The sequence below is a fragment of the Pongo abelii genome, chromosome 14 (assembly GCF_028885655.2).
Source record: "Pongo abelii isolate AG06213 chromosome 14, NHGRI_mPonAbe1-v2.0_pri, whole genome shotgun sequence".
Classification (NCBI taxonomy): Eukaryota; Metazoa; Chordata; class Mammalia; order Primates; family Hominidae; genus Pongo; species Pongo abelii.
In genome coordinates, this window is record NC_071999.2 from 120,224,412 (window position 1) to 120,248,440 (window position 24,029).

Sequence of the window (24,029 nt, forward strand, 5' to 3'; positions counted from 1 at the left end):
CCATTTGGCCGCCTGCGTGGCCACCAGCTCAGGAGGAGCCTGGCTGTCCTTTGCCCTCCCGTCCTCTCGCCCTCTGCAGCCTGTGCCTGTGCAGAGAATTGAGCACCAGACCCTGGCAGCATCCAAGGGCCAGCAGAGAAGCAAACCCCTCCTGCCAGCTACAGTGGCCGCAGGAGCAGCCGGATGTTTCTAGAACAGGGTGTCTGGAAACAGCACTAGGCAGGTCCTGAGGGAAGCCATGCTCCATTTTCATGGGCTCCCGAAGTGCCCCAGGAAGGGGACCTGAGCTGTCCTCGAGCCCTGGGAGCCGTTTCCCCTCCCCACTCACTCACTCCACCCGGGATTTCAAAGGCAAACGGGGCTTTCAAAAAAAAAAGAATAATTAACTGGGTCTGTGAAAGTAAGCCTGAATCAACATGGTTTCTGGGGACCCTCGAATTCCCTCAAGCCCTGCGCCAGGACGCGGTTCTCGGCGACGACCTTGCCATCCCTGTAGCGGGTCCAGGCCGCTCTTCCCCGGGGCAGGGTGGGCACTCACTGGGTCCGCTTCACCTCCGCGCTGGCGACGGCACTGATGAAGGGCACCACCCTGCCATAGTGTAGGAAGAGCCGCACCAGCGGGACGGCCGCCTCCTGCTTCTCCCGGCAAACCTCGCCCAGGATGTGGGCCGCAGATGCTGACACGGGCTGCGGGTAGGGGCGAGGTCAGTGCCAGGGCCTGGGGTGCAGGACTCCCGGAGGCCTGTCCCCACCCTGGCTGGGGTCTCACTTCCAGCCACAATAGATACGGCTCTTTACTGAGACAGAAACACACACATTCGCAAAAGCACCAAACTTCCCATTTGCTGCTGCTTGGCTGGACCCTTGGAGGGGCGTCTACACCTCCTCCTAGCGACCCGCAAATGCAGCCAGCTCTAGGGCCCCTGAGCTAGCAGAGGGACTCTGATGATGGGGTCCCCCTCAAACAACCCGGAGAGTCCTCAGCATCACCAGGCTCCTACGGCTCTAACTGTCGACGGACCAGTGCCCCCAGCAAAGGGGTCCAGGCATCTGGACGGGAAACAGGCCAGGCTGAGAGGCGTGGGAAAGGCCCCCTCAGGGAGAAGGTGCCCTCTGGGGTGGGGCCCTAGGCAGGTGGCACCTCCTGCCCACACCCACAGGCCACGGCGTGGACAAGCACCTCCACGTCCGCAGACTTCAACAGCAGGTCCCGCAGAGGGCTGTAATAGTCAGAAGAAAACACATGATCTTCCGTGTATACCACGTTCAGCCGCAGGGAGCCCAGGTCGTCTGGCTTTAGGCTCTTGCTACCATTGTCCCGGGGCTGGAGGAAGTACCTGGGTGGGAGGGACACATGGAGGGGAGGCATGAGGCTGCACCTGCCAAGGAGCAGCTCTCAGGGAAGCCCAGCTGCCTGCTTGAGGCCTACTGGTCAGGAGGGTAATCCTGCAGGACCCACTAGAGTGCAGCCCCTGGGGATTCCCCACAGAAGACCCCCAGCAGGGCTACCGGGGATCCCCAGGAGGCAAGTGTTGGAGTCAAAGGCGCAGGAGTCAAGGGGGGAAACGCGGAGGGGGATGGGGGCGTGCAACGTGGAGGGAACGGGTTTCCGGGAACCAGCGCAGAAGTGGTCAGTGATTCGCCCTAAGACCCACACCTGGCAGTGTCAGCAGCAGGTGGAAATGAAAATTATTTCAACCAAAGCGTGCCGTGGCTCCTGATGTCACTGGGTGGGGGCCTTGGGCTGGTGAGCCTGGCAGGCCACCTGGGCACCTGGTCATTGTAAGAGACGTTTCCGGCCCGGACATTCTTCCATCTTTGGTTCTACCCCATGCAGTCACCCAGGAGCCCTCTTCTGCTCTCATTTGTGGGCCAGGCAGTCTAAGCTCTCAGGTGGGTGGAGCCTGTGTCCGAGGCCCCCCCTCACCCGTCAGGTAAAGCCTGTGTCCGAGGCATTAGCCCCCGTCAGGTGGGTGGAGCCTGTGTCCGAGGCATTAGCCCCCGTCAGGTGGGTGGAGCCTGTGTCCGAGGCATTAGCCCCCGTCAGGTGGGTGGAGCCTGTGTCCGAGGCATTAGCCCCCGTCAGGTGGGTGGAGCCTGTGTCCGAGGCATTAGCCCCCGTCAGGTGGGTGGAGCCTGTGTCTGAGGCATTAGCCCCCGTCAGGTGGGTGGAGCCTGTGTCTGAGGCATTAGCAGCCCGGTCAGGTGGGTGGAGCCTGTGTCTGAGGCATTAGCCCCCGTCAGGTGGGTGGAGCCTGTGTCTGAGGCATTAGCCCCCGTCAGGTGGGTGGAGCCTGTGTCTGAGGCATTAGCAGCCCGGTCAGGTGGGTGGAGCCTGTGTCCGAGGCATTAGTCCCCGTCAGGTGGATAGAGCCTGTGTCTGAGGCATTAGCCTCCGTCAGGTGGGTAGAGCCTGAGGCATTAGCCCCTGCTCAGGTGGGTAGAGCCTGTGCCTGAGGCATTAGCCCACGCCAGGTGGGTGGAGCCTGTGTCTGACGCATTAGCAGCCCCGTCAGGGGGGTGGAGCCTGTATCCAAGACACTGGCGCCCCCCCTCAGGTGGCGCCCCCCTCAGGAGCCTGTGTCCGGGGCATTAGCAGCCCTGTCAGGTAGGTGGAGCCTGGGTCTGAGGCATTAGCAGCCCTGTCAGGTAGGTGGAGCCTGGGTCTGAGGCATTAGCAGCCCTGTCAGGTAGGTGGAGCCTGGGTCTGAGGCATTAGCAGCCCTGTCAGGTAGGTGGAGCCTGGGTCTGAGGCATTAGCAGCCCTGTCAGGTAGGTGGAGCCTGGGTCTGAGGCATTAGCAGCCCTGTCAGGTAGGTGGAGCCTGTGTCCGAGGCATTAGCAGCCCTGTCAGGTAGGTGGAGCCTGGGTATGAGGCATTAAAAGCCCCCTCAGGTAGGTGGAGCCTGTGTCCGAGGCATTAGCCCCTGTCAGGTAGGTGGAGCCTGTGTCCGAGGCATTAGCAGCCCTGTCAGGTAGGTGGAGCCTGTGTCCGAGGCATTAGCCCCTCTCAGGTGGGTAGAGCCTGGGTCTGAGGCATTAAAAGCCCCCTCAGGTGGGTGGAGCCTGTGTCCGAGGCATTAGCCCCTCTCAGGTGGGTAGAGCCTGGGTCTGAGGCATTAAAAGCCCCCGTCAGGTGGGTGGAGCCTGTGTCCGAGGCATTAGCCCCCGTCAGGTGGGTGGAGCCTGTGTCTGAGGCATTAGCCCCCCGCCTCAGGTGGGTAGAGCCTGTGTGCAAGGCATTAGCCCCCTGGGGCTCTCTGGGGTATGTGGTGGCTGCCTTGGCTACCAGGGCCAGGGGTTCGCTCAGCATAGGAGGAAGCCTAACTCAGCTCAGGGGCCTGTGCCCATGCCGTCTTCATAGAATCAAAAGACACGCGTGTTTCACAGTTTCTGGGATGGAAACCTGCCCTCACACATGGCAGAGGGACACATGGGGCGTGAGGCCCCGGCACACAGTCCACGCCTTGGGAATGCACACCTCCCGTGACTCCGGGCCCTCTCAGGAGCTGCCTGTGGCTAAGGGACACAGATGAACTGGAGGTAAAATGAAACAATGGCCTGTTCCTTCCACCAAAACACCAAGCATCTGGAGACAACAGGAAAGAAAGGCAGGAGGCAGCAACACACATGTCCTGGGGTGGGTTCTGGGTCAGAGCCGACCACTGAGGTCTAGACGTGCAGAGGGGAGTGGAGAACCCTGTAATGCGCCCTCAACAGGAGGTGCTGCCGAGGGCCCAGAACAAGACCCAGAGCGCAGCCGCAGGGCAGGGCCTGCTGTGTGCGCATTCTGGGCTCCTGCACCGGCTGCTGATGCCCTCTCCTACCGGTGTCAGACCCCACGAGCTGCTCGCGGCTCAGGGCCCCGCTTTCGCCCAGGATCAGACCCCGCGAGCTGCTCGCGGCTCAGGGTCCCGCTTTCGCCCAGGATCAGACCCCGCGAGCTGCTCGCGGCTCAGGGTCCCGCTTTCGCCCAGGATCAGACCCCGCGAGCTGTTCGTGGCTTAGGGCTGCCTTCACCCACGTTCCCTGTCTTGTTTTGAGGTGCCAGCCATCGTGAGTCCCTGCTCAGTGTGATCCCTGCTGCCTCTCCTCACCTGCCGTTTCTCACCTGCTGTGGGGCAGAAACTCATCAAGCCAGAGCTCGTCAGAGCTACATGCAAAGTAAGAGCAGGTGGGTGCTGGGCACAGCTGAGGACCAGCACAGGTGGCCTCTGTGCCTTTCCACTCAGAGGCAGCACGTGTTTTTGTGGCTCTCAGAGATGCTGAAGTCTGCAGGTACAACATCATCTTACCACGCCTCGTAGGAGCTGGACTGCCGCAGGACTTTCAACGGGATCCTTAGTTCTCCCAGGAATTCATCTCCAAACTTCAGGTTACTGGCATTCCAAAGGTCGACTCTGAAAAACAGCATTGGTACAGCTCTAGCTGATGGCAGGCAGCCCGGGTGAAGCAGAGATTACAGGCCACGCTTTGTTCCCCCAGGAGCAGAGTGGAGCCTGCAGCGCCTCCCAGAGTCTCCATCAAGGCTCAGCCCACGGGGCACATTTAAAACACGTCAGACCAGCCTGTGGCTTTGGAATAAAGATGAGTGTCTCCCAGTGGTAATGGGCAGGCAGAGGAAGGCGGAAGGCCATGGGCCCAGACTCAGACCCAGGCTCTTCGATAGGAGGGAGCCTGGGCGTCGCTGCGTGCACCCAGGAGCTACATGACCCCAGGCTCTTATATAGGAGGGAGCCTGGGCATCGCTGCGTGCACCCAGCAGCTACATGACCCCAGGCTCTGCGGCAGAAGGGAACCAGGCGTCGCTGCGTGCACCCAGGAGCTACATGACCCCAGGCTCTGTGCCGGGAGGGAGCCAGGAGTCGCTGTGTGCACCCAGGAGCTATGTGGCTGCTGCCGCTCTTGGCTCCAGCACCATCTGTCCCCTTTGCCCACAACAGGCCCAGCACCAGCAGTCTGTGCATGGCGGGCAAGTGAGACCCTCCGGGCCCTGCGGCATGTGCCTCTCGCACCGCCCCAGCATGCAGCCCAACAGCCTCCATCTGCAAGGCTCAATGCAGGGGATGATAGAGAACTTGGGCCCGTAGAGAGGAGGGTGCCCGTGGAGGTCGGGCTGCCCGATTCAACATCCAGGGGATGATGGAGAACTTGGGCCCGTAGAGAGGAGGGTGCCCGTGGAGGATGGACTGCCCGATTCAACATCCAGGGGCTCTGTGCTTTCGTCACATGAAAATGTGCCTCAAAACAAAACTGGGTTCTTGTGAATGCCCTGCCCCTGAATGTAGAACCCTGTCTCCATGGATTGCTCATGATCTAGGGGCACAAAGTGGATTCAGGTGCCACGCACACCACAGCGGGGGGAGAACTGTGGCCATAAACCACAGCATGGTCCACGAATCTCCGTGACTAGCCCAGGCCCAGCATTGTGAAGCTTCTGCTAATGTCTAACATGGCAGCGGCTCCCACTAATGTTCTGTCCTAGTGTGGGACGGTACGTGTCCACAGACCTGGGGCTGTGAAATTCTGACAGACACACAGAATCCCCGGCTGCAACAAGTCTACAGGGCTGGTACCCCAGTCCCTCATGGCCAGGACCCACCCATAGGCCTGAAACACCTGAAGTCATACGTGGCCAGCCCTACCCACGGGCCTGAAACCACACAGTTACATGTGGCCGGCCCTACCCAGGGGGTAAAACTCGGCAGGCCTAACCACACTGTGGCCATCAGGGGCATCCCCCTGGAGGGAGAAGATTCCAGAAGGCCGGGGATTCTGTTACCCTTGCGAATCCTGCAGGGCAGTGGCACCGCAGAGGCACTGGCGTCTGGGCCGGGGAGGGCTGACAGGCTGCACAGGAACCCACAGCACGTTCCTTTCAGAAGGAACATGAGGGGACCGCTGATCTGCCCATGAACACTTTAAAAAAATGTGCCGAGTGGCCAGGGAGGCGCATTTGCCTTTAATAAGGGAAATATTTAAAACATGTTTTGTGTGCTTTTAAAAAATTTAATAACTAGGACTTCACTCCTGAATTCAAAGCTTGGTGTAAAAAGAAACCAATGATGGCGCTTCCTTCCTTGAAAAAGGGGCTGGCGTGAGTCCCTGGGGAAGGCAGATCTGACTGACCACGTCAGGGACATTCCTACGGTTCAGGACCGAGACCCTATGGGAGGCAGATCTGACCGACCATGCCAGGGACATTCCTATGGTTCAGGACCCTGACCCCTGAGGAGGTGGATCTGACCAATCACATCAGGGACATTCCTACGGTTCAGGACCCTGACCCCTCAGGAGCTGGATCTGACCGACCACGTCAGGGACATTCCCATGGTTCAGGACCCTGACCCCTCAGGAGCTGGGATCTGACCGACCACGTCAGGGACATTCCCATGGTTCAGGACCCTGACCCCTCAGGAGCTGGGATCTGACCGACCACGTCAGGGACATTCCCATGGTTCAGGACCCTGACCCCTCAGGAGGTGGATCTGACTGACCACGTCAGGGACATTCTATGGTTCAGGATGGAGACAACTATGGGAGGCGGATCTGACCGATAACATCAGGGACATTCCTACAGTTCTCAGCCACAAAACCACGCCTCCCAGCAGCCGTAGGGCCTGAGCCACGCACCGGCTCCACGTGTCCCATTAAGGGTCCCCCCGGGGCAGTGTCAGCCGCTGGGAGGGAGCGTGACCAGGGATTTGATGGCCAGCACGTTCTCCAAAATGACCTAAAGAAAGCAGGTGCATCCTAGGCTCGAGGACATCCCAGGCTCAGGGACATCCCAGGCTCGGGGACATCCCAGGTTCGGGGACATCCCAGGCTTGGGAGCATCCCAGGCTCAGGGAGAATCACAGGCTCCGGGTCAGCCCAGGCTCGGGGACATCCCAGGCTCGGGAGCATCCCAGGCTCAGGGAGCATCCCACGCTCGGGAGAATCCCAGGCTTGGGATCAGCCGAGGCTCGGGGGCATCCCAGGCTCAGGGAGCATCCCAGGCTCGGGGTCAGCCCAGGCTCGGAAGAATCCTAGGCTCAGGGACATCCCAGGCTCGGGAGAATACCAGGCTCGGGGGCATCCCAGGCTCCGGGTCAGCCCAGGCTTGGGGACATCCCAGGCTCTGATTCAGCCCAGGCTCGGGGACATCCCAGGCTCGGGGGACATCCCAGGCTCGGGATCAGCCCAGGATCGGGGACATCCCAGGCTCGGGGTCTCAGGGCCGGCTGGGGAGGGTCAGGAGGGAGCCGTTTCCTTCCTTCTCTGTCCAGCATGGAAAGATTCGGGGGCTTCAGGGGAGGCTCATCTGCCTCTTCATAGGGGATGGGGGCTTCACTGGTACAGAAGGAACAGAGGCTACGTTCAAAAACAAGCAGGAATCCAGCTTATTTTCACTGGGAGGAGGGAACCCGCCGGGGTTTGTGAAGGGCACATTCTGACGCCCGCCCTCCCCAGAACTCTGAGTCAGAGGGATCGTGGAGCTCTCTAAATCCTGGGCCTGAGATCGCGTCCTGACCTGCGTGAACCCACAAGCGATTTCCCCATTTCCCGTGTGAGGCATTGAGGGGCCAGGAAAGGGTGGTGGGGGCTCCATGGGCAAAGGCTGAAGATGCAGCTTCTATGACCATACGCAGGAAACACAAACCCAAGACGCCAGGTGAGAGCGTTTTACTCGAGTCAAAGGGGACAGGGTCTCCACAGAGGCCACCCAGCCGAGAGTCTCAGCAGTGCCGCTGGGTCCTGCTCGGTCAGGGCCAGGCGCCGTGCTGACCCGCCAGTCCCTGCGACCTCTGAGTGAGGCCTGAACCCATGGAAGGCGGAGGGCTTAGAACAAGACCTTAAGAACGGTTGCAGCCCCCGTCACTCCAGGTGGATGAAGCCTTACGGCCAGAGGGATGCGGACCTCTGGCCTTCGCCTCTTCGCAGGTATTGCAAGGTGAGCCCTAACACCACCCACAGGCTGTCAATTCAACTACAACTTCTAACATCCTGTTGTGAAAATTACCAAGAAAATGGAAATTCATTTCTATCTATGACCCTATATTTAGTAACAAAGAACAAAAGAGCTGAGGAGTTTGGGTGAAAACTGCCAAGTTGGGGATGCGGAGCCTGGTTTTCTCACCTGATTTCGAGCTTGTCCACGTCTTCCTCCTCAAAGTCAAAGTGGGACTTCTTGCTGTAGCTACAGGGCCGGGTCACCTGGAGTCAGACGAGAGAGAAAGCGCTGAGACCGCAGTGCCACCAGGAGGGGGTATATGCGGACCTAGGCCCCGGGCTGCCCTACCCTCTGCGCTTAGCCACACGCCACTCAAAGGCCACAACCAGGAAGGCGCCAGGCGGGATTCGGGATTCAGGCCTGGCTTCCTGAGCGCCAGCATTTCCTACTCACGGTGCCCCTGGAGGGGCAGACCCAGGTGAGACCTACCCCAAGGCTGTTCACGGCCACGGCTGGACTCTCCCAGCGGCTCCTGATGGGTGCCGGGCTCTGGGGACCTAAACGTCCCTCACCTGCGCCTGCTCTGGGCCTGCCACCCCATGAGGGAGGGAGGGTCTCCTCTGCCGTGGAGACGAAGCAGCGCCGCCCTCCCGTGGCCCCACCTCAAGGCTCTATTTGCCAACAGGAAGTGAAAAGCGTGAGGTCTGTGGTGCCTGAACCTGGCCAGCCCCTAACAGACCCCAGCACTCTAGGGAGGGTCAGACGGTGGAAAGTCAAGACGCTGCTACCTTCCTCCTGATACCTCCGCACCGTGGGTTCCTTAGAACAGAAAGGAAGTGAAGGCGTGAAGGGTCGAGGCTCCGGGACCCCCCCGCCAGCCAGCAGGGCCCTTGCAGCAGAGCAGGAGGCCGCCCCACGGGCTCCAGGAGACCACAGTCGGTTACCACCTGGAGTTCCGATTTAACCACCATCAGCCGTGCACCAGGTCACCTGCGTTTACAAGAAGGGCTCCCCCCTGCCCGGCCTCCCTCCCTGCCCCACCTTCACCGGGCCTCAGCAGTGATGCTGGCTCAGGAGCTCTTAGCTCAAAGTTCTGATGTAGGGCTTGACACCAAAATCATGTTGCTAAAACTGCCTAACCTCTGAGCTTGCACTTCCTGATTGGTAAACTGAGGTGAAGATCACGCAGGGGCAGTTCTCTGCTTCGGGTTGAGGCTGCTGATGCCTCCTCCTTCCCGACCTACAACACTGTCCTCAAATTTGCTTCCCCCCAACTTCCCCATCTCATGAAACTCAGGTCAGGCAATGCCTCCTCCAGGAAGCCTCCGGTGTCCCTGCCTCACGCCCTCTCTGCAGAGTAGGTCAGGCAATGCCTCCTCCAGGAAGCCCCCAGTGTCCCTGCCTCACGCCCTCTCTGCAGGGCAGGTCAGGCAATGCCTCCTCCAGGAAGCCTCCGGTGTCCTTGCCTCACGCCCTCTCTGCAGAGCAGGTCAGGCAATGCCTCCTCCAGGAAGCCCCCGGCTCCCCTGCCTCACGCCCTCTCTGCAGAGCAGGTCAGGCAATGCCTCCTCCAGGAAGCCCCCAGTGCCCCTGCCTCACGCCCTCTCTGCAGGGCAGGTCAGGCAATGTCTCCTCCAGGAAGCCCCCAGCTCCCCTGCCTCACGCCCTCTCTGCAGAGCAGGTCAGGCAATGCCTCCTCCAGGAAGCCCCCGGTGCCCCTGCCTCACGCCCTCTCTGCAGGGCAGGTCAGGCAATGCCTCCTCCAGGAAGCCCCCAGTGCCCCTGCCTCACGCCCTCTCTGCAGGGCAGGTCAGGCAATGCCTCCTCCAGGAAGCCCCCAGTGCCCCTGCCTCACGCCCTCTCTGCAGAGCAGGTCAGGCAATGTCTCCTCCAGGAAGCCCCCAGTGCCCCTGCCTCACGCCCTCTCTGCAGGGCAGGTCGGGAGCTATTGTAGGGGCTTGTCTGTTTGCATCCCTACCATGCTGGCCTGGTGTGGTGGCCTCGGACTCCTCTGTTTTCTCCCACATCTTATCACCAGCTGATGACCAGCACGGTGCTGGCACCTGACACATCTGTTGAGTGAATGAAGGCAGCTCCTACCAAATTTATGAGATTATTTAATCTCATTTAGAGAGTTAAAGGGCCTTAATGTGTCTACTGGAAGAAAATGGTACAGATGCTGCTTCCCATGGAAACGGAACATCTGTTTTCCTGGGTCTGCTCCCAGTAGGTGGCTGTCTGACCACATCCTGCGGGGGACATGCTCCCTCCCCAGGGCTCGGCCTCCAGCTGGATCAGAAGCAGCTGAAGCCGAAAGAGACAGGGTTCTGGTGAAAGAGGTCCGTGGCTGCTAACAAAGGGGTGGAGATGGAGTGAAAGGTCACAGAGCCCAAAGAGCAGGGCCCCGTGCGTCCCACATAGCAGCGGTCAGCGAGGTCCGGACCTTCCCTGGAGCCCCACAGGTGGTGATGCAGACCATGGTTTTCAGACTCTGTGGTCACTAAATTGCTCGAGTAGGCTGAGACCCACGTCTTTACAGAGTGAAACGGGAGTGCACACGGTAGAAACGGTGTGAGAACACTGCAAGTGTGATGAGCACCTGTGTGTGGCCGGGCAGTGGGCGAGCTCTACCCCACTGTGTGTATGACACCTCTGTGTGTGGCAGCCGAGCCAGCAACCGAGGCGGGGGGAGCTGCCACCTGGAACTCGGTCCATGCTGCAGGATGGAGGTGCAGATCCTGCACCTCCAACAGGGCCCACCCGGCCCCTGGGAGCCTGGCAGCTCCCTGCCTTCCCTCGCTCTGGCAAAACCATCTTCTCTGCCTGTCTATAAGTGAGGCTTCCATTTGAGACAGAGAACAGATTCCACCTCCAAAGCCCTCCTCACAGTGGCCCTGAAAGCCTGGCTCTGGCTTCGGACACCAAGTTCCCACCTCTGCCTGTGGGGCCCTTTCGAGCCTCAGCAGTGCCAGTGGGTCCTGCTCAGTCAGGACCCACTGACCGGTAGGTCCACTCTCCTATGGTCCCCTGAGAGCTGCATGCATCAAGCCCCGCTCAGCCATCACGGCTCAGGGGAGCCCGCCCGACCCCTCAGGCGTGACTGGCCATGCTCTTGCCACAGAGGCCTCATCCATCCTCACATCTCCAGGGCCTGTGCAGGGGAACATTTGTGGATGGGAAGAGCATCTGCCTAAAGGCCCTGCACACAGCCGTCCCCAAACCGCGCCGGCCACATGGCAGGTCCTCACTCCACGAGATGCAGCTGTCCCAAAATTGCACCAGCCACATGGCAGGCCCTCACTCCATGAGATGCAGCTGTCCCAAAACTGCGCCACGGGTCCCACTCCACCAGGGGCACCCTTGTACCCTCCTTTTCACGGATTTTGGTGCTTCATGTTCTGAGAGGATCTCTGTGTCTGAATCCTTTCCCCTTTGTTTCAAAACCCTGCCTATTTCCACTGGAACAAGCCTTCCGCCTGCTTAGGGATGCTTGGGTGGAGCAGCCAAAAAAACAAAAACCCCCAAGGTCCTGGTAATTTGGAAAGCATTAATCTGTCATCTTTTAACTCAAATCTGGGCCAGTTCGGGAGACAACGAATGGCCTTTCTCTCTCGGGAGAGGAGGGAAAGGTCCTGGGGCCACGGGTCCAATCCCCAGGGCTGGCTGGCTGGGCTCACTCCTCTCCGGAAGGAACCCAGGGCCGGCTGGTGGGGCTCGCTCCTCTCCGGAAAGAACTTCCAGAGGGAAGAAATGGAGATCGTTCTGATCCCAGGGCGGGCCGGTGGGCCGGCCGGCCGGCCGGGCTTGCTCTGCTCTGGAAGGAACTTCCACGGCTGGGCTGGCTCCTCTCTGGAGGGAACCCAGGGCCAGCCGGCGGGGCTGGCTCCTCTCTGGAAGTTCCTTCCAGAGGGAAGAGACCGAGATCGTTCTGATCCAGACTTTCTGCCAACGTGTCTCAGGTGCAGAGTTTCCACTTGACGTTGACCCACGAAGATACCAACCTCAAAATAAAACACTTCATCGAACTGGGGGTTGTTGGTCTTCCTCTTCACTTTCGTCTTCTTTGCTTCCGATCTGTTATCGAGAGAGAAAGGATTGGGATTAAAGCAACACTGCTGATTCCAAGTCTCTCAGTCGTAAAACTGAGCTCTCAAATGCACAAGTCACTTATTGCCTTTATTTATTTTATAAATATTTCTGCTGGTCTCCAATTCCAGATGGTATGCAAATCAGGAACCTTTACTGAGCCAAAAATACCCAGCGTGAAGGGCACGAAGGCTTCATTTTCTACAAAGCAATTTTAGAGCAATAAAGAAAACAAAAGGAAGTAAAAATTCATGTTCTACCTCAAAGCGCAACCTCCTGCCTCCTCCCAAATGAGGCAGTGGTCTCGTGATTTCAGAGCTGGAACCTAGCCCCCCAGGACCAGAACAGAAACCTGAGGAGTGAGGCAACTTGCCTGAAGGGTCCTGCCAGCGTTACGGTGGCGTAGGGGTCACACTGTCCGTTCACGATGGGGAGACCCTGGCACTCGACGATGCTGAGGAGAGAAGCAGAGGCGGCATCAGGAGGGCACGCGGACACCCGGGCAAATGGTGAGACAGCTCTGGGTCGGGCAGGAGGCCTGAGTTCAAGCGGTGAGATGCAGTTTCCTCACTGGAAGGCAGGGAGGGCCACACCAGCCACTCTGCCTCGGTGTGATGCTGAATCACGCTGGCTGTTTGCAAAAGCCCAAGACAACACCTCTAAGGTGAGCATGTGCTTTAGTGAGGACGCTGGGAGTGTGTGACAGGACATCTAAAGCAGTGTCATCGGGGGGGTGGGGGGCAGGACCCCTAAAACAGCACCATCCTGGGGGCCAGGACTCCTAAAACAGCGTCATCTGGGAGCCAGGAACTCCAAAACAGTGTCATCCTGGGGGCCAGGACGTCTAAAAGAGCATCATCCTGGGGGGCCAGAATCTCTAAAACAGCGTCATCCTGGGAGCCAGGACCCCTAAAACAGCGTCATCTGTGAGCCAGGACCTCTAAAACAGTGTCATCTGGGAGCCAGAACCTCTAAATTAGCGTCATCCTGGGGGCCAGGACCCCTAAAACAGCGTCATCCTGGAGGGGGCCAGAACTTCTAAAACAGCGTCATCCTGGGGACCAGGACCCTAAAACAGTGTCATCCTGGAGGGGGACCAGAACTTCTAAAACAGCATCATCCTGGGGCCAGGACCTCTAAAACAGCGTCATCCTGGGGGCCAAGACCCCTAAAACAGCATCATCCTGGGGGGTCAGAACCTCTAAAACAGCGTCATCCTGGAGGGGGACCAGAACTACTAAAACAGCATCATCCTGGGGGCCAAGACCCCTAAAACAGTGTCATCTGGGAGCCAGAACCTCTAAAACAGTGTCATCCTGGGACCAGGACCTCTAAAACAGTGTCATCCTGGGGGCCAGGACGTCTAAAAGAGCGTCATCCTGGGGGCCAGGATGTCTAAAAGAGCATCATCCTGGGGGGCCAGAATCTCTAAAACTGCGTCATCCTGGGGGCCAGGACCCCTAAAACAGCGTCATCCTGGAGGGGGGCCAGAACTTCTAAAACAGCATCATCCCGCGGCCAGGACCAACAGCGTCATCCTGTGGCCAGGACCTCTAAAACAGCATCATCCTGGGGGCCAAGACCCCTAAAACAGCATCATCCTGGGGGGCCAGAACCTCTAAAACAGTATCATCCTGGGGGGCCAGAACCTCTAAAACAGTATCATCCTGGGGGGCCAGAACCTCTAAAACAGCATCATCCTGGGACCAGGACCTCTAAAATAGTGTCATCCTGGGGGCCAAGACCCCTAAAACAGCATCATCCTGGGGGGCCACAACCTCTAAAACAGCATCATCCTGGGGCCAGAACCTCTAAAACAGCGTCATCCTGGGGCCAGAATCTCTAAAACAGCGTCGTCCTGGGCGGCCAGGACCTCTAAAACAGCATCATCCTGGGGGCCAAGACCCCTAAAACAGCATCATCCTGGGGGCCAGAACCTCTAAAACAGCGTCATCCTGGAGGAGGACCAGAACTTCTAAAACAGCATCATCCTGGGGGCCAAGACCCCTAAAACAGCGTCATCCTGGAGCCAGGATCTCTAAAACAGCGTCACCTGGGAGCCAGAACCTCTAAAACAGTGTCATCCTGGGGCCAGGACCTCTAAAACAGTGTCATCCTGGGGGCCAGGACGTCTAAAAGAGCATCATCCTGGGGGGCCAGAATCTCTAAAACAGCGTCATCCTGGGGGCCAGGACCCCTAAAACAGCATCATCCTGGAGAGGGGCCAGAACTTCTAAAACAGCGTCATCCTGGGGGCCGAGACCCCTAAAACAGCATCATCCTGGGGGGCCAGCACCTCTAAAACAGCATCATCCTGGGGGCCAGAATCTCTAAAACAGCATCATCCTGGGCGGCCAGGACCTCTAAAACAGTGTCATCCTGGGAGCCAGGACCTCTAAAACTATCATCCTGGGCGCCCAGGACATCTAAAACTGTCATCTTGTGGGGCCAGAACCTCTAAAACAGCATCATCCTGGGGGTTCAAGACCTCTAAAACAGCGTCATCCTTGGAGGGCCAGAACCTCTAAACAGTGTCATTCTGGGGAGCCACCGGCTCTGGAAATTCTTGTGCGTTGGTTTGAAAACCCCTGCGTGCTCCTCGGGAGCCAGATGTGCCACTCGCTGCGCGCTCAGTCCCTGGTGAGGACGTGTCTTACCGTGTGGCGAGCTTGTGGCAGACGACCCCAGTGTCTGTGATGACCTCGCTCAGCCGCAGCTCCAGGTGCACTTTGCCCTGCAAGGCACGAGGACGGGGTGTCAGAAGCTGTGGCGCTGCTCCCACAGGCCACCAGGGCCGCGCAGCCCAGGGAAAGCCTAGAGGACAAAGGGAGCAGGCGGCTCTGCCCTGCCCTGGCCGATGGGCACGTCCAACCAACCACCCCACCCCTGGGACACAGAGTCCCAGCTGTGGCCTTCCTCCAGGAGAGCTGCCCGCCTGACCATTCGGCGCCATGCGGCTGCCCAGGCTTTCGGCTCTGCTGAGACCAGGTCACTGCCTCAGAAGTGAGGGGTCCAACCATGTGGGAGACAGCCATTCAGTGAAGCTGACCCCCAAAGGCATGACGCTGCAGGCTGCTCTTGTGTGTCCGTCAGGACAAAGCGGAGGGGAAGCACAGCTGTCTCCCGAGCAGGGGCCACTGCCTTTACCTCCCCTCGGGCGAGGCCGGATGGAGGCCTGCAGGAACCTCGGAGAGCTCACACAGAGAGCAAAACTCACACAGAGGGCAAGACTCACACAGAGAGCAAGACTCACACAGAGGGCAAGACTCACGCAGAGGGCAAGACTCACACAGAGGGGAAGACTCACACAGAGGACAAGACTCACACAGGGAGCAAGGCTCACACAGAGGGGAAGACTCACACAGAGGGCAAGACTCACACAGGGAGCAAGACTCACACAGAGGGGAAGACTCACACAGGGAGCAAGACTCACACAGAGGGCAAGACTCACACAGGGAGCAAGACTCACACAGAGGGGAAGATTCACACAGGGAGCAAGACTCACACAGAGGGCAAGACTCACACAGGGAGCAAGACTCACACAGAGGGGAAGATTCACACAGGGAGCAAGACTCACACAGAGGGCAAGACTCACACAGGGAGCAAGACTCACACAGAGGGGAAGACTCACAGGGAGCAAGACTCACACAGAGGGCAAGACTCACACAGAGGGCAAGACTCAGGCAGAGGGCAAGGCTCACGCAGAGGGCAAGGCTCACGCAGAGGGCAAGACTCACACAGAGAGCAAGGCTCACGGGGGCTTCTAGCAGAACAGACAGCAAGGCTGCCATGCGGGTCCACCTGTCTCTCTAGATCCGTCTGTCTCTGTGTGCCGCTGTGTGTCTGTCCACCTGTCTGTCTGTGTGCATGACTGTGGGTGTGTGTCCACCTGTCTGTGCGTACAACTGTGTGTCTGCCTGTGTGTGCATGCGGTTTGTGTGTGCGGCTCTGTGTGTCCACCTGTGTGAGCATGCTGCTGTGTGCATGTCCATTTGTGTGTGTGTCCGCCTGTGTCCATCTGTGCATCTGGCTGTGTGTGTGTCCATCTGTGCTGCTGTGTGTGTGTGCAGCTATGTGTCCTGTGTGTGTGGCTGTGTGTCTACCTGTGTGCGTGCAACTGTGTGTATGTGTGTCTGCCTATGCATGTATGCGACTATGTGTGTCCATCTGTGCTGCTGGTGTGTGCGTGTCCGCCTGTGTGTAGCTGTGTGTCCACCTGTGTGTGCGGCTGTGTGTCTGCCTGTGTGCGTGCAACTGTGTGTCCATCTGTGTGTGTGGCTGTGTCCACCTATGTGCATGTGACTATATGTCCACCTGTGTGTGCATGTAACTGTGTGTATCCGCTTGTGTGTACGTGTCCACCTGTGTGCAGCTGTGTGCATGTTCGCCTGTGTGTGCATGTTCGTCTGTGTGTGTCTGCCTCTCTGTGCATGTGCCTATGTGTCTGTGTGGGCGTGTGACTGTGTGTGCATGTCCATCTGTGTGCACATGGCTGTGTGTCTGCCTGTCTGTGTGTGGCTGTGTGCATGTCCTTCTGTGTGTGTGTGCGACTGTGTCTGCCTGTCTGTGCACGTGGCTGTGTGTGTCCACCTGTGTATGTATTTGTCCGCCTGTCTGTACATGCGACTGTGTGTGCATGTCTGCCTGTGTGTGCACCGCCTGTGTGTATGTGTGACTGTGTCTGCCTGTGTGTGTGTGCGGCTATGTGTGCCTACCTGTGTGTACCACTGTCCCTGTATTTGCTCCAGCCTGAATGGCACTGAATGGATGGGATAAACACAGACTCATCTATGCTTCAGGGGCTCTGCCTGGCCCGGCCCTGAGCTCCAGCTCCTGAGGCTCCGTGGAGGCCAAGGCCTGTTCCGCAGGGCTTGTCCCTGCCTGTGGGAGGGCGGGATGGACGGGCAGAATGCCTGGCGCTAAGACGTGGATGGCAGAACCGATGGCAGCCCTGCAGCATGTGGCCTGGTGCAGAACCTCGGATGGAGCAGGGACCCCGCTTAGGCCCCACCCACCTAAACGATTAAAAAACCTTAGAGTTCCTTCAAAAATATTCCAGACACCTTGCCAGCCTTGAGAGGTATATCACCTAATAAGCAAAATAAATAATAAAATAATAGCCAAAAAATTAGTCAGGAGATATTTATTCCCAGGTTAAAAATAGCATCTTAACATATGTTCCTAAATTGTTTTTCAAAAACCAAGACCCTCACCAAACAGATCTACCAACACAGACCACAAATGCAGGGGGGATCACAGGCCCGAACCCTGAACCCGGCTCTATTCTGAGTTTCTTCCTCAGGGGCCAGAGGGGGTCATGCCCGTGGGCCAGAGCCAACATTCTTTTCTGCTGATCTCAATTGTTTGGACAAAGCTTCTCCTCCTTAACCAATCACAAATCAAAAACGCTCTATATCCGACCCGTGGGCCACATGTTGTGATGTCTGCCTTCTCAGGTCAAACCGACGTACGGCCTCCATATACCGATTTATGACTTTGCCACAACCTCGGCCTCCCCACCTTCTGAAACCCTTGCCTGCGAACTCTCAGGATGCCTGCATTGTGGGCGTGGGCTACCCTGCTGGGGGTGCCCTGCTGTCCCTCCCCACTGCCCCCAAGCCGGCATTTAACTCTGTGTGCGGGACCCAGGCATGAGGGTGTCTGCAAAGAGTCCTGAGTGCCCGAGGGCCGCCCAGGGGGATGGCCCCAGTGTCGGCGTGTGGGCTGCTCACCTGTGGCCCTGCCAGGCTCCCGCGCTCTGGGGCCACCTGCACACCCCGAAGCCCCTGGTCAGAGAGTGAACATAAAGCCATTCAGCCCTCACTTGACACCACGTCGGTGCAGCCCCACGGCACCCCGACACTTAACACCACGCCCCACGGCACGCCCACACTTGAGACCACATCCCACGACACTCCCACACTTGACGCCACGTCCCACGGCACTCCCTCACTTGACGCCACACCCCACGGCACCCCCACACGACACCACGCCCCACGGCACCCCCACACTGACACCACGCCCCACGGCACCCCCACACACTTGACACCACATCCCACGGCACCCCCAAACTTGACACCATGCCCCACGGCACCCCCCCACTTAACACCACGCCCCACGGCACCCCCACACTGACACCATGCCCCACGGCATCCCCACACACTTGACACCATGTCCCACGGCACCCCCACACTTGACACCATGCCCTACGGCACCCCCACACTGACACCATGCCCCACGGCACCCCCACACTGACACCATGCCCCACGGCACCCCCACACTTGACACCATGCCCCACGGCACCCCCACACTGACACCATGCCCCACGGCACCCCCACACTTAACACCACACCCCACAGCATCCCCACACACTTGACACCACTCCCCACGGCACCCCCACACTTGACACCACACCCCACGGCATCCCCACACACTTGACACCATGTCCCACGGCGCCCCCGCACTTGACACCACGTCAGTGCAGCCCCACGACACCCCCACACTGACACCACACTCCACGGCACCCTCACACTTGACGCCACGTCCCATGGGACCCCCACACTGACACCATGTCCCACGGCACCCCCTCACTTGACACCACGCCCCACGGCACTCCCACCCTTGACCCAGCGCTCACAGGGGGAACGGAACGGGGTCTGTGCTGCCCAGGCGGGTGTGGGAGGTGGGGCCTCCGCTGCTGTCCTGAGACTCTGGGGCCCGGAGGTTGGGTGTGGCCTTCCAGCCCTGTGGCTGCAGCCCCAGAGCAGGTCCTGAGGGGCCACAAGGATGTCGGGCCAGGGAGGTGGCACGTACCCCACGCCAGCACTGTGGGCGTGGAAAGCAGGTGCCTAAAATGACAACAAAGATCCCACCAAGACCACAGCTCCTCTTCCCGCACCCATCAGAGCTCAGAGCTGAGTGGAGTATCCGCCTGTGGTCCTCACCGCCTGGCAGCGGGCCTGCTATCCGTGGCTATCCACGGGCTAAAGGAGTGGCCTGACCACCAAAGACAGGAGAAAGTGCCTGACCCAAGAATAACCAAGAATCCCCACCGCTTCATCCCCGTTCTGAAATGCCGGGCGCAAACTCCCTCAGGACAGAAGCATTCAGATTTGCAAGGCTGTGCAGACGGAGGCAGCTCTATTCATGTTCGGGAGCTTCAGGAAGAGTCGCAACCGCATGGGGGGGTCCTGGTACCCAGCAGCAGGCTGTGCGGCCCCCGTGGGCTCTCCCGGCTCCTGGCCGGGTCCAGGGGCACCTGGCTGGGCACCATCAGGTCCTAAGGCTGCTCCTGTTCCTGCAGCGTGAATCCCTCCCGACCGGCTGACTTGTGTGCTTCCGTCTTCTGCTGATTCAGGAGTGGGAACAAACAAAACCCACCCCTGGAAGGCCCTTTCTCCTGCCAAAAAAGCCAGTGAGTAAATCTGCAGGTGCCAGCGCAGGCTGGAGAATCCTAAACGTTTAGAGGTTAAACAACATGGTTCTAAATAACACACTGATCAGAGAACACAAGACAAATTTTAAAATGTTCCAGAATAAACAGAAATGAAAGTGTTACTCATCAAAATCAGTGGGATGCAGCGGGAGCAGTGCTCGGGGTGGAAGGGAATCTGGAGTGCCAGCCGCACAGACTACAGCAGAAGGGAGATCTGAACGCTGACCTGAGCTTAGAACAGAAGGGAGATCTGAACGCTGACCTGAGCTTAGAGCAGAAGGGAGATCTGAACGCTGACCTGAGCTTAGAGCAGAAGGGAGATCTGAACGCTGACCTGAGCTTAGAGCTGGGAGACTGAGAAAAATAAGTAAACTAAACCCAGAGCCCAAGAACAGAAAACAGAAGTCAGATCGGAAACCAATAGGTAAAAATCAAAGCCAATGGCAAATTCCTTGAGAGATCAATAAAATTAACAAACCTCAAACCAGGCTACCAAGAGCAAAAGGGAAAAGGCACAAATTCGCACAGGAAAGGAACGAGAGGACCTGGCTGCCAACCCCGGCACCTGCCTGGACGCTGCACTGAGGTCCCTGGCACTGCACTCCTGCGAACTCACAGACATAGCAAAGTGGCCCCAGCGTCCAGCTCCTGACAACGCGTGGCTGCAGTGTCACCTGCTGTCACCCATGGGGCCCTGGGTGGGGGCTGCTGAGGGGTGTATGGAAACTCTGTACTCTGCTCAATTTCCCTGTGAACACAGAACTGCCCCCAAAACAGAGTTAATTAATTTCTAAAAAGCAGCCAGTGGACCCTATCCATCTTTCTCAGGAAGGCCTTCCCCAGGGAGAGAGCAGCACGCAGAGCCGGGTCAAGGTCCTGGCCCCACCCACCAGCTGCTGTGTCCCCCGCTGAGCAGGCAGCAGCCCAGAGAGCAGCCAGGACAGAGGTGCCTTGGATGCAGGGCTGTTCCACGCCAGACGCAGAGAGGAGACAAAGTCAGCGGGCAGATGAGACAGGACGCAGAGGCCATGAGGAAGGAAGCCCAGCCTCGGCCCTCTCCTCCTGCAACCCTGGAGAGATGTGAAAGCTTGACGACGGACGGTGACTTTGTTTGCTCTGAAAATCCTTCCCAGAGGACTGTCTGCTGCACAAACACAAGATTCCCAGAGGCTGTAGCGGGAGTCTGGAATTTCTAGCCCAGTGAGATTTCACGGTGCAACTGGAAGACTCCAAGGGGCAAACACGCAGGTGTCTCTCGGGTGGACGGCGGACTGGGGGGTTTGCTGTGATCCCTTGCAGGGCTGTGCTATTTTCTGAATACGTCACAGATGCACTTGAACGCCCGGTTTATAAACGGAGCTCAGTGACCCCCAGGCGCCCAGATCACTGCGGATGCCTCGCTGTCACAGGCGGTGCCCCCGCTGGCATCTGACGCTGGCATCTCCCCCGCTGGCATCTGACACTGGCATCTCCCCCGCTGGCCCTGCGTCGGGGGAGGGTCAGAGAGCACAACTCTGCATAATAAAGTGATTTAACAAAGACTTTCCAACAGTGGCCGTTCCAGAAGGAAGCAAGAAAGGTTTAATTGTGTTTCCCCCATTTCTGTGACTTGCTCGCTGGCCTCCCCCGTGGGCCGCTTCTGTGACACTCGCTGTCCGGACACGGGACTGTTCCTGGGAATCACAGAGCGGAGGGACTCACGGAGCCACACGGCTACCCCCTGCCTTCCTGAAGACGGTCACTGTGACATCTTACGATGAAATGGTGGCTCCTGAGACTGGAGTTGTGGGGTTTTTTCTTCTTCTTTTTTTGAGACGGAGTTTCACTCTCGTTGCCCAGGCTATAGTGCAATGGTGCGATCTCAGCTCACAGCAACCTCTGCCTCCCGGGTTCAAGCGATTCTCCTGTCTCAGCCTCCAGAGTAGCTGGGATTACAGGCATGCGCCACCACGCCGAGCTAATTTTGTATTTTTAGTAGAGACGGGGTTTCACCATGTTGGTCAGGCTGGTCTCAAACTCCCGACCTCAGGTGATCCACCCGCCTCAGCCTCCCAAAGTGCTGGGATTACAAGCATGAGCCACCGTGCTCAGCCTGGATTTGAGGTTTTAAAGGTTGGCTGGAGTCCAGCAGGGCCACTGCTCCCTGTCATGCTATGTTTTGGGTGGCGTTGGGGCCGACTACGTCAGTGAAGCGAGCAGGGCAGCATCCGAAGCACCTGCCCGGGATCAGCGGGCATTGGAGAGCACTGACCCTGCCTCCTCCCTTTTAGACAACAGCTCGCATTTGCCTTCCATAAAGTGCAAATTCCCGAGAGACTGACACCACTCGGTTCAGGATCCTCACGTTCCGGACAGTGAGAGTCAGGCTTGGAGGATGCTGGGCTCGGCCACGGGCACGCAGCCTCGGGCGTCAATTATGAGATTCCACCAGCCGTGAGATCAACCTGCGGCTTTCTTATTTACAGCTTTGTGGAGATGCAACGTCTGAGTCCTGATCGTCATGGTGGTTACACCATCTACCCTGTGATGAAGTTGCACCGACTGTCACAACAGCCCATCGACAGGCGACTGGAGCAACAGCACATGCTTCGCACCTTGGATCATTCCTCAGCCTCGGAAGGAAGGAGGTTCTGATACCACAAGCAACCTGGAGCACGTCACGCGGAGCGACATCATCCTCAGAAAGACCAGCAGGGCAGAGCTCACTCCCATGAGCCACGGGGACTGGCCCGCATCGGAGACAGAGTGCCATGGGGCTGCCAGCGGGGAAGAGGCAGACGGGAGCGCGTGAATAAAACTCTAGCCAGGGGACAGAAGGACAGAGGTTCTGTTTTGCAAGATGAAAAGAGCTCTAGAGATGAGTGGTGGTGATGGTTGTACAATATTATGAATATATTTAATGCTGTACCACTGAACTGGACGTTTTAAATGGTTAAAATAGTAAATTTCATGATGTCTCTGTTTTACCACATAAAAAACTGGAAAAAATAGCATAGAATACACAGAGAGAGACACACACAGAAACACGTGCCTATGAACTGGTGAAATCTGGATAATGTCCGTGGACTGCACAAACGTCGGCATCCTGGTTGACATTGCACCAGCTGCGCACGGCGGTGCCTGTGGAAGCCGGGAGAAGGGAGCACGGCCTTCCGTTTTCAGGGAAAGGTGGGAATTCGCCCCTTGCCACTCCTGTGTACTGTTTTGGTGCCTTCCTGTAAATCTATAACCATTTCAAAATTAAATCAGTTAAAAAAAAAAAAAAGGCAAGAAAGAGGAAAAGCTACACCTGCCAATGAAACCAAAGTTGAACCTGAGGCCAATGACGAGGCCGCACTCTGCCTGCTGCTCAGAGGCCCTTGTGACGGAGACCCCAGCGACGGCGGGTATCCCAGAATAGAAGGGCCGGGGAACTCGCCGACGCGCAGGCGGGAGCGGCCCAGTCACCAAGCCCAGTCTCCCGGGCAGCACGTGGGAAACCCCGCCTTTCTGCCAGGACGCCAAGGTCCGCGGGAGCAGCGCGCTGGGGCCCTTGTGCTCTGGGGCTGCGAGGACAGTCATTAGTTTTGCAGTAATCACAGCATCCTTCACTTTCCACAGCACGTGTGGGTTCCCCAGCCAGTGCTTTCCTAGGAAGCAGAGTTAATTAAGTGTGAGGCACAATTAGCACAGGTCCCTTGGGGCAGGGCCATACCCAGGGCCTCTTGGCTCCACTCCTTAATTTCCATCGAGGGCCTCACCCCGCCCCCGCAGCTGGGCTCATGGTCAACTTCATGAATGAACCCTTTGCTGGCCATGGGAGTGTGCACAGCCCATGACCTCGGCAGATGGCAACCTTGACCCAGTGAAGCGCAGAGGATGAGGGTTCCCGGGGCAAGAGGGTTCCTGGAGGATGAGGGTTCCCAGAGGACGAGGGTTCCCGGGGCACAAGGGTTCCCGGAGGACACCAGGCCATCCAGTTCCCCAACCCAAATCTGCCCTGAATCTGTGGGCATGGAGCCTCCATCCGACCCACCCAGTTGCCTCTGCTGAAGTCTCGGGCAAAGTCCTCACAAGGAACCTATTTTGGGGGTTTGTCCAGGATGCCAGCCTCCAGCAGTAAAAATAACCGTCACCGCCACCACTTTACGATGCCCCAGGCGCCATCGAGTGGCACACACACCATTCCAGCACGCCTCACAAACCCACCCAGATGGGAAAACTGAGGCCTGCAGAGGACGTTGGCAGCAATCCGATGAGGGAGCTGGCTCCGAGCCTGGCGGCCTGTGCTGGGACTCTGCACTCAGACACACGCTGTGGTCCCAGCTGAGGACCCCGGAAGCCCTCCCACGTCTCAAGGCCGCTGTGCCGCAACCCTACACTCAGACGCTTACCCTCCCACGTCCCAGAGCCACTGTGCCGCAACCCTACACTCAGACACTCACTGCCGTCCCAGCTGAGGACCCAGGAAGCCCTCCCGCGTCCCAGGGCCGCTGTGCCACAACCCTACACTCAGACACTCACCCTCCCAACGTCCCAGGGCCGCTGTGCTGCAACCCTACACTCAGACACTCACTGCGGTCCCAGCTGAGGACC

The 24,029-nt window shown here is 58.4% G+C and overlaps 1 protein-coding gene across 3 annotated transcripts in view; it reads right to left on the reverse strand.

The window, feature by feature from the left end:
* RASA3 (RAS p21 protein activator 3) overlaps window positions 1-24,029 on the reverse strand; it is a 144,707-nt gene that overhangs the window by 31,711 nt on the left and 88,967 nt on the right. For all 3 annotated transcript variants that reach the window (XM_054529318.2, XM_054529319.2, XM_063715070.1), the window contains 7 exons: window positions 14,677-14,753; window positions 12,393-12,473; window positions 11,935-12,007; window positions 8,120-8,196; window positions 4,296-4,400; window positions 1,181-1,337; window positions 539-687 (listed from right to left, as the gene is read on the reverse strand). In XM_054529318.2, coding sequence (XP_054385293.1) covers window positions 539-687; window positions 1,181-1,337; window positions 4,296-4,400; window positions 8,120-8,196; window positions 11,935-12,007; window positions 12,393-12,473; window positions 14,677-14,753 — 719 coding nt within the window. The remainder of the gene's footprint in view (window positions 1-538; window positions 688-1,180; window positions 1,338-4,295; window positions 4,401-8,119; window positions 8,197-11,934; window positions 12,008-12,392; window positions 12,474-14,676; window positions 14,754-24,029) is intronic.